This window comes from Psittacula echo (genome assembly GCF_963264785.1).
Source record: "Psittacula echo genome assembly, chromosome: 10".
NCBI lineage: Eukaryota > Metazoa > Chordata > Aves > Psittaciformes > Psittacidae > Psittacula > Psittacula echo.
The window spans coordinates 3,894,719-3,910,628 of record NC_137741.1 but is presented as its reverse complement, the minus strand read 5'-3'; the positions used below and the strand labels follow the sequence as shown (position 1 = coordinate 3,910,628).

The following is a 15,910-nucleotide window of genomic DNA, read 5'->3' as shown; positions in this document are numbered from 1 at the left end:
CGGGGGCGCCTCTGCTGCCGGCGGGGGTGCTGCCCCCGAGCCGAGGCAGGTGGGAAAAGGGTCTCCCGCCTCCCCAACCCCGCCGGGGGGCCCCCGCCGTTACCTGCCTCCGGCCGGGTCAGGTTTCGGCTCTCCGCTCTCTCCCGGGCCTGGTCTGAAGCAAGCAGCGTCCGTCATTCGGGAGCGGGACCGCCCAGGCCGTAAAACCGGCTCCGCCGAGGCGGCCGGGGGACCCGAGCTCGCGCCTCAGGCAGGCGCGGCGGCCTCGCCGGGCGGCTCGGGTTTTTGCCGCCGGCTCAGGTGCGGATCGGACCGGACCTGGCCCGGCTGCTGGGGACGGCGAGGGGGGCCGCGAAAACGGGGCCGGTTCCTGCCCCCGCGGCCGTGAGCAACCCACGATCGGCGCGGCCCTTGGCGGGCGCCTGCCCTGAGGGAGCCGCGTCCCCGCCGAGCAGGGCCCCCCGGGGCGTCTCGCGCCCCCTCAGAGCCGAGCCCCGCGCGCGGGAAAACGAACCTCGCGGAGGCACGCGCCGGTCTCGGCGTTTAACTGCGCAGCGGCGGGAGCACGCGGCGCGGTTCGAGAACCGGCGGTGTTCGGTCGTGCCGAGACGTTAGAAACGCGTGTGGGTCAGGGGGGGCTTCGCCCAGATCACCACAAACTTAAACGCGAGCTCTCCTCAGAGCCAGCTCGGACAAACGCTGCAGGCGTCTGATCACTGGAACACATCCTAGCATCCCTCCAAGCCTTGTGTATGGCAGCTCAAACACACCGACATTTGTAACGCGGAAGTCACGGTACAGACAGAATAAGTTACTTTATTACAAGATATATAGAACGTATTTTCTTCTATTCGCAATCTTATTTCAGCAGTTCCACAGTGCAGGTACCACCACATCACAGGGTAGAAGCTACCCAAATCATCACATCGCATACCAGAACAGAATAAACTCAAATTATCAAAATTACAAAACAGAACTCGAAAGTATCTACAGTACTTATGATATAAATAGTGCAAATTATATATCTACAGCGTAAGTATTCAGAGTATCAAAACCGTTCTGGAACAGCCTTGTAAAGAAGGGAGTCAGCAGGAACAGGTCAGCATGATGACGTTAGGGACTGTAAAACCAAATACAACACTTATTTCTTCAAGAAGAACTGCCGAGCTTCTTCCCAGGACTGCCGGGGGAATCTGTTGGACAGCTCAAGATAATCTCGAGAAGTGAAAAATTTCTCTGTTGAAGATAGAACATAAAATTACCAAGTTATTCCCTCTTCAGATCAGATGGCAAGAAACCAAGAATAACGAGCTCGCAGACAATTCCAGATACTCTAGGTCATTCACTCTTCTCTCCCTACCAAAAACTTCCTAGGTCATGGGATGAAGCTTTTGTGGAGCTCTGGACATTGAGGTTTAGCTTTAAAAATGGGGGTTCTGATGAGCAAAGGCTGAGATTTTTAAGCTTCTGGACAAGGCTCTCTGCTTTATGCATGGCAACATTATATACATCTTTATGCACTTCATATACTTGGACCCCCCGGGGACTGGCTCAGCCTCACTTCAGTTCGGGCACACTCAGCGGTGCTCCCTCTGCCTAGCAGCTTCTCTCTCCACAAAGGGCTGCAGAGGAGTTTTGCTCCCTGACTCCCCCAGAGCTCCCGGCACAATTACACAGGCAGCTTTCACTCCAATGCGTACTGCTGGTGATGTGAACAGGGCTAGCAATGCGCACAGAGGTTCACAAGGTTCGACCCTTTGTGGCACTGAGATTTGCATTTTCTATTTCCAGCAGTGTTACTGCTCCCCTTTGTTTTTCTGGGGGACAGCAGCGTCCACATTCCAAGTGATAAAATGGATAAAACCAATCTTGCTTATATTACCATTAAGCCAGCTTTTTTGCGACCAGGGAGTATTTAGAAATCACACTCACATGTCACCAGATCGTCATCTTTGTTTAAAAGCTCATCCAGTTTGAATAGTGAAAATAGAAAGCAAGTTTTCCACTTGGATTTTAGATGTTTTTTTGAGCAGATTCTCATGCAAACACAATCCTGGAAAGTTTGTGCTGCTGACACTGTACAAGGCTGCTTCAGACTAAGAGGACAGTAAAAAACTCCATAAAGTTAACTTTGTATTTTGTAATTTATTTTTAAGCACAATGCTAATGCTTTAGACCTAGAACTGCTCATCTTCTGCCAAAGGTACACCAAAATGGTGATGGATTTCTGCTCGCTATTAAGGGGAAATGACTGAGTGATGCACTTCATGCAAAATACGGGCGACTCAAGACCAGATTCCCATCAAGGCCTTTGAATTTCAGACGTGTTTAACAAGCAATAACCATCTTAGCTGGGAGGCTTTCAGATGTTTAACCTAAAGAGGTTAACTGCATTTTACACAATATTTACAACAAGTGAGGGGGGGGAAAGAAATCACAACTCTTCTGCAAACTGACAGACTTTACAGAATAACTACAGGGTGGTATTTTAGCGATTTCTGGCTCTCTGGGTGTGTTGGCAATGGCTGTGTGGCTTCTGCAACCTAAAACTTCTGAAGGTAGCCTTTGTGACTGCTAATTAAGTATGTGCACGTAGAGTATCACATTTTAAGACATGATATGGCATAGCATTTAATAAAGACTAATAGTCTGAATGCCTGAAACGACGAGCAGCAGACTGGAAGACATGTATGCTTAAATCAGAATGCAAGTTAGGGAGCCTCCCTCCAAACTGTAAAACCATGTTGCAGTTTATTCTATGTAAATTACTCTATGTCTTTATGATGCAGGCTCAAAAATTTTCCATCACAGTAAAATATAGTATCTACACATTTTGTTACCCAGTTGCTACCCTTTTCTATTTGATTGGAGACGTACCCCTCTGCTGAGATAACTGATTATCCGTTTGGCCTGAACTCTGTGCAAAATCCTATGAGGGAAAGAGAAAAAAAGGAACAAATTGGCATCAGATTTTCAGATCTTACACCCGAGGAATTCAAACAGCATTTTTAAGCCTTCATGGTCAGTTAAAACTACTAATACTTGGTGAAATCTGTAAATTACCAAACGTTGGTTTGTACGCTACACTTCCTACCCCAATACAGCAATCATTTCAATTCTGTCATATACAGTAGGGTTTTATGCACTTATTTATACCTTTTTTCCACATCCCCCACCCCCAAAAAAGCCCAAAACCAACCCCCATTTTAATACACAACAGAAAAAACAAGGTTTTAGTATCTCTTTAAGAAACAGTTATTATCATGACCTTTAATTTAAGAGAACATTTCCTACAGATATGTTTCTTTAAATCAAAAGGTGGTTTAGTTTTATGCTCCTAACTCCAAATGTACTCTTGGAAAATTCTTGCATTATCCCGATTTCATCGGCTATGGTTCCCGGTGACCCTGGAGTCCTGATCTCCAGAGAGTAAAGTCATGTTCTTCCACAGAGGTGATTAACTCTGGCCAATGCTGCAGCCAGCTTCGGAACCAGTTAATCTCTGCCCAGTGCACCGTGAGATCCCTGCTGCTATCAGAGGGGAAGCTGCATCCTCTGGAGTTAGCAAGGACACCGACTTTGCTCGGAACATCGTAGGATTATGCAAGCCAGCTGCCCCAGTATGGAGAGGGCTTCTAGGATCCTATCTATTGTTCAAGTATTCACTGAGCAGACAGTATTATTTGACACAAGAGATACAGTTTAGCAAACCCTGGATACTACTTAAATGTTTTTCAATTATTTCAGCACAACTCGAAACAGAAGTAACAAACAGGATGATGCAAACTTCAGATGATGGAAATAAATCTGCTGGTAGGGAGGTACAGCGTGGATCATTGTAAAATCCAGCAATCATTTTCCTTTGATTTACGCTGCACACATTTAACACACTGTATTTAAGTGTTATATTCGTACACACCACCAAACTTTTACGTAAACGGGACTTCTTTTTGCATTCCCTGGCACAGGAAGAATCTCATTTTCTAGGCACGGGGAAACATTTTACCGTCTTTCCCAAACCTTCCCACTGAAGCAAATGAGAGATTTGCCTGACAAACAGCAGTGAGTTGAAACAGAAGTACAGAGGCAAGTTTCTTCCATGTCTGTGGGGATTTGAGCGCTCCCTGCTTCCTTTCAGAATCGCTCTCTGTGCGTGTGCACGTGCAAGATTTGGGATTAGATTTTAAAATGAGTAAAATACTAAAGCACTGGTGAAGTCAGCAAAGACACTTTACAGCACACGAGGATCTTCCCTATTTTAATATAACGCCTTTTTTAAAAGCCTGCAAGAATAGTATGTGGATTTGGCATCTGAGATACACCTCTAATTGGAAATCAAATTAATAACGTTGATCCTTGTAAATATACCTAACACTCTGCTGTAGCTACTGGGGATTTAAATGTCATTCTCTCCCTTGCAGCACGGAAATCAAGGAAAATAACCTTAATTATTCTATAGGGAACACTTTCCTCCACTCTCATGGTTTTTTGGCTGAAAAAATCCAAACTAAACTTGCTGCATTTACTCGTAATGCTCAAATTAACTTTTTCCTACTGCAACTAGTACACTGAAATCTGTAGTTTCACTTTAAGAAAGTCACAGATGAATTACAGCTTCGTATTAACCAGAAGTTCGTTACTATATGGCAAATTCTTTAGATACTAACTTCCGAACTTTTCTTTTTTTAAACTGCTATGTAATTATTTTAATATTAAAAGGCTAAAAAGTAGCTGCAATCAGGAGTTTGATGTTATACAAAGACTTCTAGTAAACATTTACTTCTTGTGCCTTCTGTCCCAAATCTGTGTAGCCTGCCCTTGGACTAACTGGAGAGCATTAGGAAAAAGAGTTTGACTAACATTTCTGTATGAACAACAGCAACTTTCAGGTGACTGATACGGAGTTATAGACTCCTAAAAGCATGTTACTTTTTAATAGTAGAGTGTTTACGAAAACTGCATTTATTTATTGGAAACAGTCAATAAAATGTACGGAAAACATGAGGCACACACAAAACCTGATACATGAAGCACAGCATATAAACTGAGACAAAGAGAACAAAAATGCTGTAAAGCCTTACTCAAAGCAGTATTCGTCATGACCTCGGTGGCTTACTGTCAAAAATAAAGACTGCAAGATTGGACTGGTAACATATGTTCTGTGTATTTTCTGCATAAAATATATACACTTCAGTTCTCTCTGTAAATCTATTGTACACGGTATACAACTGTACATTTGTATGTAAACACATTAATGTAGTGATTTCAGACATGCTATATGTGCAGCAGGTTTAAAAAATAAGTATTTTAAGAACTGTCTTGCAATAGCAGGACCCACACCAAACTTTCCCAGCACACTGCACGTGATAAGTGAGAACCTGGACTCCTCGGTAACCTTTTAGTGTTACAAGATGCCTCAAGTACAGGCATAATGTGCGGTTTGAAGGGCTGCAGAGAATCTCAGAAGTACTTCAATGCTGTTTACTTGTTTTACTTAAGCCAAATGATTTCCACACACAGAGCAAAGATGAGAAAACCTCTTGCAGTGACCCTTCGCACCGCTGTTATGTGACTGCAATAGCTACCTGAATGAATGTGGCGAGTAAAATGCAACTCATCTCCTGCTCCAGGATGATCTTGTTCTGAGGGTTATTGTAACACGCAGCTATTAGTGAAGGGAAGAGCACTTTGATTAAACGAGGATCGCTGAAATACTGGAAAGGCAACTGGCATAGTTTTTGCAGCACCGTGGGGTGACGGCCAGACTGTACAATGATCTGAAAAGACAAACAGCACAAAAGTAAGGCACGTGATCAATCTGCTCTTCTCTTCCTGTTAACCACCAAGGGTGCTTAAGTCATGCTAAAAAAATGAGCGCGGCCGAGGAGTAAATACTAAAAGAAAAGTTTACAACATTTAGTCTAAATAACTGCTGTTGAGTGTGCATGTATTACATTTATTGCAGCGGAAGACAATATATGGCTTGAAACTTCGTTTTCCAGTATCACCCAGACAGTAAAAGAGTTTAATCTGCAGATTACAATAAAATAGATAATACCTTCACTCAAAAGACAAAGAATGATAGCAAAGAGACTACTGTGAGTTAGAACTACGAAACAAAAATCCCCAACCCCTGCCATTTAAAAGCACAGTAAGCATGTCTTTAAGGGGTAAAAAAAAATCAGTCAAGATCACCAGGACTGTAAAAACCCTCCTGAAGCTCGATCATCCTTCACTAGTGTGCTCTCTGGCAATTAAAGAGGACTCTGTTTCATGGTAGATGTCTGCCCCGCATTCTCAGGCACCAGAAAGAAAAGGTGATTGTAAGCTGCACGGCAAGGAGTTTCAGTAAGTAGAGACTCAGAAAGATCCTCCCATCTGTATTTCTTATCTCAGTTTCTATCAGTGCCATTGACTCTAAAAGGAGAATTGTTTAGATAAATGGTACTGTTGTCATGAAGCAGGCTAAGTTTACAACTGTGTACATCTGAAGAAATAAGGCAATGCTATTACTTGTCTCCTGCAAAGGAACTTTTCCAATTTACTTGATATTCTTATAAAGTCTTTGTGATAAACTAAAAAATGCCAAAATCGGACCTGCTCCAAGTAACTTTGATTAGACGATTACAATATGAAAGAGCTGCTTGACCCAAAGATGGCTTTTCGGCATAGGAGGAAGCTCCTATCAGGTTAGAACACTGTAAAACTTCGGGTCACGACTGTAAATTGTACTTGGGAAAACACAATTTACAGGTACACACCCAGACACGACTGCATTCAAATTAAAACCAGAAGGACAGAAAGAAGCAGTTGAGACCACAGGAACATAAATTACAGGGATTTACAAGTTTTCAAAGCACTTTTAACAATACCTTCAGAGCACACACTCAGTTGATAATGCAGTTCAGTTTAAAAACAAAATCAACAAAGTAATAGTTTGCTTTCCCCCCCTCCCCAGTTTACCAGCCAAAAAGACATTGAAAACCTTTAAAATACTGGTAGAGATGTCTTAATGCTGTTAAATACAGGAGAAATTTTTAAAAGACAGCCAAAACAGTGAAAATCCAGCATACATTCGGACAGTGTTTTGAGCAAAACATCACTGAAGCATTTGGGTGATTCTAAACTTAGCTAAGGGCTACCATCCTGTAAGCAAGAGCTGCCCTTGAGTTTGTGACTGCTGACTGGATTTTAAAATTTTATTGAATTGAATTTATAAATGACCACAGTGGTTATTTATAAATCTGTGGTTTTCAAAGGTTACTTCTGTAATAAGAAAAGCTCTTAAAATCAGTTGTAACTGCACTAAAATAACTACAACTGGTATTTCGATCTGGGAGAGAACAAGAGAACTCTCAGTTTCTTTTTAATGGCCACTGCTCACTTGATGAACAGGGAGAGGAAAAGAATTTTGGGGACTTTTTTATTTCACACTTCACTTCCTTTACCTGTTCTAAAAGTGCCATGGAAAATCAGTGAACCCTTGCCAAACAAACAGCGCAGACACCCAAATAGCTTCCACAGAATTATTACTGCATTCTCTTTTGCTTTTCAGCATTTTTACTACTATGATGTTATCAACATTACAGCTAGGAAGATATAGACAATGGCCGCTGGTTGTTTTAATGGGGTATTTATCACATGTGGAAACAATTTAATGATTTCAGCTCACTGTACTAATGCAGCTCCTAAACCTGATACACTCTATAATGTACTCTGGAAAATAAATAAAGAAAACAATCATGAGTCACCCCTTACTGGAAAAAAGCCCCAAACAAATAAACCTCAAGCAGAGCTCATATCCCGTGTTTCACTGTCAACCGGTGGAGAAACTGAAGTCCGGCACTTGATTTAGCAGATGAACAATGAAGAAAACAAATGAAAACCTTGCGTATGACTTCTTCACTGTGGAAAAAGACTTCTCTTTACTTGTTTTATTTTTAAACAGTCATTTGGCATAATAATCCCAGGGAGTTCTGCAGGCTTGGAATATTCATCTTACATAAACGCTCTAATTTGAGATACAAGCTCCTCACTGAAATCCAGTGCAGAAAGCTTGCTCCTCCTCCTGCCACATATTGGAATCCAGACACGTTTACCTAGAATTAGCTGTTCTTGTTGCTCCCTCTCTAGCCTGGAAGTCAGATATGCCTGTCAAATGTAACAAGATCCTAATTAAATCACCACATTTCTGTACAGCCCAGCATTTAAGCTGGGCTTTAACTTCAAATATGCGCCTAGGTTCCATTAGTAGTTGCTTGTGGTTTTCTTTTGCTGAATTGAGACCTATCAAGTTGGTACAAGCCTTATTTTTTACTTGTTTATTTATTTTTTATTTATCCAGATCAGGCAACCCACATTAGTATTTTCTATATTTTGTTATCAGATTTTGCTTCCTCTGAAGACCCCAAACTACACACACAGGTAAGAGGCACGGCAAATACATTTTCTGAAATGCTATTTCATGCTGAATGAACGAAGTCTTTGTGCTACCAGCCCAACTTGAGACTCTGACACCTTTCAGAGGTGAAGCCCCTCTTATAGAGCATTGGGGTGAGATTCAGGGTTAGCACACCAGAAAGCACCGGCCAATAGCACCGTCTGCTTTCAGCATAAGAGCCTGCTGAACATGAGAGGCCACAGCACCTTAAATCCCTCTCTGCTCTGAACTGAAGCAACCTCTGTACTGTGTAAGCCGATGGTTAGCAAGGCTGCACAGTATCTGCCACTCTAATACCCAATTTTAACAGTCACCTTTAAGAATAGAGTTTTCCCTCCCTGGTCTCTGTCTGAACTTTGAGCTTTCCTGTACCACACATGCTGTGCCTGTCGAACCCACGCTAGCTGACTGTCCAGCACGATGACTAATGGGATGACCTGTGGGTACTTTTTACTGAGCAACAGTTTGGAGGTTGCTTATCAGTTATCTTCTGTCACTCCCACCAGTTTATAGCCTTCTGCAGGTCCTGCTAATTTGCTTTATCTCCAATTGCCAGAGGGTCAGGCACTCTCTTCTGCTCTACCCGGCAACCCATGCTCCCGGGTGACTCTTTGGAAAGCGCACTCTGCACTCCATGGTGCAATAACCATCCTGATCCACTGTACTGGTATTTCTGAAGTCTATCACTTAGGAAAAGGTGATTCATGATTTCTGAAGTCTCTAGATGGAATCCATTTCCCCCTCAAGTTTACCTGGGCCAATATTCGCTATGCAGTACACTGCTTGGCCGTTTGCTGCAATTCTTCTAGCTGTGAAAGCCTGAGCAGTATAAAAGTCAGTCTTTCAAAACAGACTACAGTGACAAAAGCCAGCAATATGCCACACAGCACTTGAGCAATAAAAAAGGACAATCAATCAAAAAAATTAAAAGCTCCTTGTAGTATGGAACAGTAATAAAGTCGTGAGTGGAAGTCATCATTTTGCTGGGAGATAAGGCTTCCCCCTGCCTCTTAGGTAGGGTGTCTGGCTACAGACCTGAAGTGACTGCTGGGAGGATATTCCATCCTGGATTCTGCAGTTCTTCATTGTATTCCCACCAGGACAGCTTCAGCAGTCTTCTCCTGCCACTGCTTCCTGGCCCCGCCCAAAGGAGATCTTCCCAGGACTGAAGGTCTTTGCTAGGGAACTAATGTGGAGCCAAATAACCTGGGTATGGTTTCTCTCTCGGTAGCAAAGGGAATGTTGCAGCTCACTTCACTTAACTTTTCTGTGTAGCTCCAAGGGCCCCAAAAGAGCTTTCTGATGATCCTGCAGACTGAGAATCACACAAGTGCAACTCCCTCCCTCCCTTGCATGCAAGGGCAGGACACAGGGGCAACCTTCACATGAGAGTCAGCAACTGAAAGTAAATGTAATTCTATTTACTACTGCATATATACGTATTGGTCTTTTACGTGATTTTTCTCTGTATTACTTTTATCATGAATGAAAACTACAATTACTTTTAAATGCATATGTATGAATTTTCATCAAAGCAGGATAATAAAATCTTTGTTACTAACAGGATCCAGGTCTTTTCAATGATACAGTAATGGTAACAGAAGGAAAATCTTACCAAGTTCATGGTTAATTCTACAGGAAAATTAAACTTAGAATCCCCTAGTCATTGGAACGTTATCTTCATGATCAGTTAACTGAGTTTGTAACCATCTTGTAAGTAATAAGCAGGATTTTTCATTGAGAAAACTGTCAGCCAGGAAGTTGAAGAATGACTGTTATGTAAAACACTGAGCAAACATTAGCCAAATTGAAGTGAATTGATAAATCATATATTCCTATCATTCCTATATTCATGCCCTAATTAGACATATAATGTAGATGCATGCTACTAAGTTTTCAATAACTAGCAGCTCAATCAAACTGCTTTGTGAAGTTTTGCATTTTTTAACCATGGAGTAGCACTTTTGATGACGTTGTAGTTACACATTTTACATATGTAAAGCATTTAAAAAAAGAGAAACTAATTGTCCTGGGTTCAGCAGTAGCAGTCATTTTTCTCCTTCTTAGTAGCTGGTGCAGTGCTGTGTTTTTGACTTTCAGCCTAGGAACAGCACTGATAACACCGGTGTTTTTAGTTGCTGCTCAGTAATGTTTAGTCTGACCAAGGACTTTCTGAGCCCCTGCTCTGCCAGGGAGGAAGCAGGGACAGGACACCTGACCCAAACTAGCCAAAGAGGTATTCCATACCACAGCACGTCATGCCCAGGATGTAAACCTGGTGGCAGTTACCCGGAAGGGCTAGATTGCTGCTCGGTCAGGCTGGGTATCGGTCAGCAGGTGGTGAGCAGTTGCATTCTCTTCCCTTGTTATCTCCCTTACCATTATTATTATAGGTGGTAGCAGCAGTGGTTTGTGTTATACCTTAGTTACTGGACTGTTCTTATCTCAACCAGTGGGAGCTACGTTCTTTTGATTCTCCTCCCCATCCCTCCAGGAGCAGGGGGAGGAAGCCGGGGGCCGGGGGGGGGGGGAGTGAGAGAGAGATTGCATGGCTGAGTTGCTGACTAGGCTTAAACCACGACACTAATTGAATTTAAAATGTTGACTGCAACTTTCCAGAGATTTAAAGATTATGATCACAGCTGGTTTTCAATGCTTCTATGCATTCATGTTCAATATTGACAGATATTTCATTAGAAGTAACAAAAAAGAATCCCCAAACCCCAAAAAGTTCAGTGTCAGACCAAGAACTTTTTCACTCCTTGTACACTAGATAAGGTTAGTCCAGGATTACTGCGGAGTGGGAGTGCTGATTTTCAGAACAATATTTAGTCTACTTCTAGTGATGGATTTAGGTTTTCTTGTTTCACTTGGACATTTGCAGATGCCTCTGGGAAGGCATCACTCATGTCAGTTATTTCTGTCTGAATATACCACAAAAACACTGGAATTATCTTTCCAAGAGCCTGCTTAATTTTCTGGTCAGGAAGACCAGAAAGCCAGCAGCAAGCTTTCTGTCTATGCAAAGGCAAAAGAGAAAACTGAAAAATCAGTATTCAACTAATTCAGAAAGCCAGGTCCTCAGAGAACTAAACTGTACTAGACCAGTAAATCATAATATTATGAACCAAGTATCACCACTTACTGAAAATTATTCATACACTTAAAAAGCTACAAGACATTCACCACATGTCTAAAATGTTAGTAATATTTACCATTCTATTCATTCCCTCAAAGGTTGCTCCCCCCTCAACAATAATTAAAAAAATCTCCTCCCAGTATTCCAGGTTAAAAATTAGTTGGTTTAAGCCTGGTAAGAAGCTGTTCTCCTCCAAATAGCTAAGACAGTGGTCAGGTTATCAATTCCAAGCCCAAAACAGGGTATATTTTGAACTGGCCAAAGCAGCTTCCCTGGCTATCAAAGGAAGCCGCTAAACAAGATGGAACATTTGCCATCAGACACTCGCCATGTCCATTCTGGTATGGCAGGCAAGGCTGCCAACACTAACACCTTGTTCCAGGGTCCTTTAAGCCCAGGGCTGGAGGACAGAGCTGATGCTGGTCCTTGGAGATCTACAGGGTACACAAGAGCCTTCAGCTCCAGCTTACTACTCATCAGGGACTGTAGTGACAGGACAAGGGGTAACGGGTTCAAACTGAAACAGGGGAAGTTTAGATTGGATCTAAGGAAGAAATTCTTTACTGAGAGGGTGGTGAGGCACTGGAATGGGTTGCCCAGGGAGGTTGTGAATGCTCCATCCTTGGCGGTGTTCAAGGCCAGGTTGGATGAGGCCTTGGGTGACATGGTTTAGTGTGGGGTGTCCCTGCCCATGGCAGGGGGGTTGGAACTTGATGATCTTAAGGTCCTTTCCAACCCTAACTATCCTATGATTCTATGATAACTCAGGAACATGGACCTGTACTTCCATCAGTTTTGTTTCATTTTTGGGAGACCTGCTGCAGAGTTTTCACAAACATACCTGGAAGACATCATTTAAGCGTTACCGAAAAGAAACACTGTACCTGGGTACCCTTCATAGCAGATCCTGTAACTTATTTGAGTTCTCATTTTCATGTTGTGCTGCCCCATGATTTCCTTTATCACAGATTCCCCATTACCATTTAGGGCAATGGTTTTGCAAGAGCTTGTTTTTTGTTAAGCTGACAGTTCCCTGAAGTCCCCAGTAACACTTTTGACCACAGAGGTGTACAGGTGTGCTTTGCACACCACAAAGAACAGAAAACCTCACTGCAGCCTGGACACTCACACATCTCTCCCAGTAACCACTTGCCAGCCTTCCAGAAATCAATTATACAAAAACATCAGAAGGTTTGAAAAACCAGTGTCTTTAGATGTTACCTTGGTCATACGATTTGCTTATTATTTCTATTCCTTTTGCTATATCTCACACATATACCTTATTATGTCACAGTTTATGCTGTTAAAATATGCAACATAAAAATGCAGAAACTTTGGGAGCAAATGCATTGCTGGTATTGACAGCACTGCTAGGGCACAGCCACCATAAACTAGACCTGTAAGGGCAGGGGATGTCCAACCAAGAAGGTAGACACAAAGTCCAGCAACTCTCAGCTGCCATCAGAGCACTTGGAACTGCACATTTGCTGCCAGGTCTCCCCAGCAGCAGAGGGATGCTTGCTTGGCAACACTGCAGTAGAAGATATTGTGACCTACGGGTGCTTTCTGTATCCTATCAGCTTTTTTCATCCACAGAAGAAAGGAAAAATTGCTTCTTGCTGGTTTAGATAGCACAGAAAGGAGAGAGATTGCTAAGGAGAGAACTGAAATCTGTAGCCACAGAAATCCCAAACATCAAGACTTGAACAAACCTCACAAGTCACAAGTGCACCACTCTTGTGTGACTAACTGTGCATGACAATGTTGTGTTCTTAGTGCTCCACAGTCAGGCTGGCATTTCTTAGTGATTTTGACCAAAGTTGTCGCTCTTTTCTCCAATGAAAAGCGGGCAAGATTATGCTAACATGGATACAGGAAAATGGAGTTGAATCATAACTTTGTAAAGATTAAAACCTCCTGAAGTGAAACCTTCACCAGCTCTTGGAGAAAAAAAACCTGCTAATGAAACGGTGTAGTCATTAGGTGCTTAGAGACAAATACAGTGATTATCACTGTGAACTGAATTAACTTTCTGGAAAAACATCCTTCTTAACAGAATTTCCTTTCATTTTTATGAAATTAAGCTGATGTATTTCATGTTCAGATGCAATTTTCTTAGAACAACTCAGACTAAAAAGCTAATGGATCTTTAAGGGGCACTCCTTTGCCTTTTCTACTATCTCATCTGTCCTACAGTTCCAAACTTGACCATGGCCATTATAAACATTTGGGTCTTAATGTTGTACTGTTGGTATGGAAACTAGTAATGTTTCTTTTCTATTTATTTATCATTTATATAAATGTCAATTCTAATTTGTACACGTAACTAGCAACTTTATTGAACAGGAACTGTGCATCTAATCTCTGTAACTACAGTGTTCCATCAAACAGTTAAATCCTTCTGTTTGATGTCAGGTTATTTATAACTTCATAAAAGAAATAAGTCTTTCTATTAGTAGTGCCGAGTTTCTCTTCAAAGTTAGATGTGCATTATTTCTTTGCTTCTATATAAACAGATCTCATACTGCTAGCATTCAATCAGCAGAATATGTCACCACTCAGGCTCTTCTTCTGTTTTAAGGTCAAGCTTTTTTCTTTCCAGTTTGCAAAGTCCACTATTGGCAAGGCTCTGAGCAAGGAATGTTCTACATTCCTCCTAATATTTATCCACAATCAGAGCACCGTTTCCATGAAAAAGTTCCAGAATGCTTCATTCAAATTTGAAAGTAAGAATTTTGTCTATTTCAAAAATTTGTGGTTTTTTTTTTCTTAACATCACATAGAAGCCTTCAGAGAGGAGATAAAAGAGTTCAGAAATAACATCAGTCTTCCTATAAACCACACTATATTACAGCTGGCTCTATGGTTTAGGCACACAGATTCAGAGGTGCACTGTCTTATCAAAGCAGTTTTTGTGTGATCATCCTGAGCCATTTGAACATTCAGGACAGGACAACGGCAAATGCTAGCACAGTGATGACGGAAAGAAGTAAAACTATTTCTCAAAAGTGCTGCTAGTGCGAAATCCGGATAAAGAAGTTCTTTATACAAAGCTCTTGGGAGAAAAAATGTCCCCAAAATGAGCATTAACATGTTACCTTAATTATAAGATAACAAATGAAGCACGTACAGATTAAATTCAACAATAAGTAAATAATATTAAACAGATATTGTAAAAGACAAGCTCCATTACAATGTGGTGAAAGGAGACTGGAAACTATTCTAACATGCAATGAGGCTATTTGTGAATTTAACACATTCCCAGGGTACAGGATAAAACAGTAACCTAATGCCTGAACTAGAAAAGCTATTAAGGAAAAGTCTGACTTTAAAAATGACAGCATTTTAGCATTTAACATGCTAACATAAAAATTAATGTTTAAACATGTGAGTTTGCTCTCATGCTGAATGCTCATAATTTCCTTAAGCACCTTGTTACATTGGAGGGTATTGCTGCTCTTTAGAAAATGGTAAACTTCATATTCTCCAAAATAACATCACAGGAGATTTCCATGTGCAACTGTTGGCCTAATAATTCATAACCAGATGAGAATATTATACATGAAATGTATTGAGAAATACACATACTCTGCAAGCTGAGATAAACCCCCTATCCTGCCACGTCTCAAATCCTCAGGTATTACACTGAAATTATTAGAATTAGCCCTCATAGCCCTGCACTATTTTCAAAGAACCATCTTCATACTTAGGTGAATCTTCACCTTTGATGATGTATCACTTGTAAAGTTCAGCTGACACTTTGGGCATGATTCTCTACTCATTTACACAGATGAAACTCAATTGATCTGAATGAAGAACTCTTGATTGAAAGGCTGGAGAAGAAACAGGAACAGTCAACAGAAGTCCCAACAGACTATCGGCAGAGGTTTCTGCCATCAGCCTTGAAAACACAGCTAGTTTGGGTCAAAATCTCCAGAAGGTGTGAATAATTAAAATATTACAGTCTAAACCACATAAAATGCATTCTCTCTCTTCAAAAGCAAGCTTTTCCTGTCAGTCTCCAAAACCCTACTTGCAATTGAGCTATACAGCCAGAGATTTTTTATTACTAGTACATTTTGTCTTCTGCCTTCCACAAGCAATATGAAGGGTTTGTGAAAATATCTGATTATCTACTGAAAAAGACTGTGAAACATTGAGCCATTGGACATGTTACAGAGCTGGCTGAGGAAGAGCATCAGAGAGCAGGAACATGTACTTTTCTGCCACAAAAAATGTGCTATAATCTACCCACTACAAAGGGGAGAGGAAGACGAGCAAGATTTTCTATAGCACTTACTTTGCAAGATTTGATGCATTTTGTTTTGTCT

At 41.6% G+C, this 15,910-nt stretch overlaps 1 protein-coding gene across 3 annotated transcripts in view; it reads right to left on the bottom strand.

The window, feature by feature from the left end:
- Positions 1 to 1,141: 1,141 nt before the first annotated feature.
- The window catches only part of SCAPER (S-phase cyclin A associated protein in the ER), a gene marked incomplete at its 3' end in the record, with an annotated part of 134,504 nt that continues 119,735 nt past the window's right edge, over positions 1,142 to 15,910 (bottom strand). For all 3 annotated transcript variants that reach the window (XM_080626273.1, XM_080626271.1, XM_080626272.1), the window contains exons 26-28: positions 5,586 to 5,777; positions 2,878 to 2,929; positions 1,142 to 1,236 (exon numbers count right to left, since the gene is read on the bottom strand). In XM_080626273.1, coding sequence (XP_080482399.1) covers positions 1,142 to 1,236; positions 2,878 to 2,929; positions 5,586 to 5,777 — 339 coding nt within the window. The remainder of the gene's footprint in view (positions 1,237 to 2,877; positions 2,930 to 5,585; positions 5,778 to 15,910) is intronic.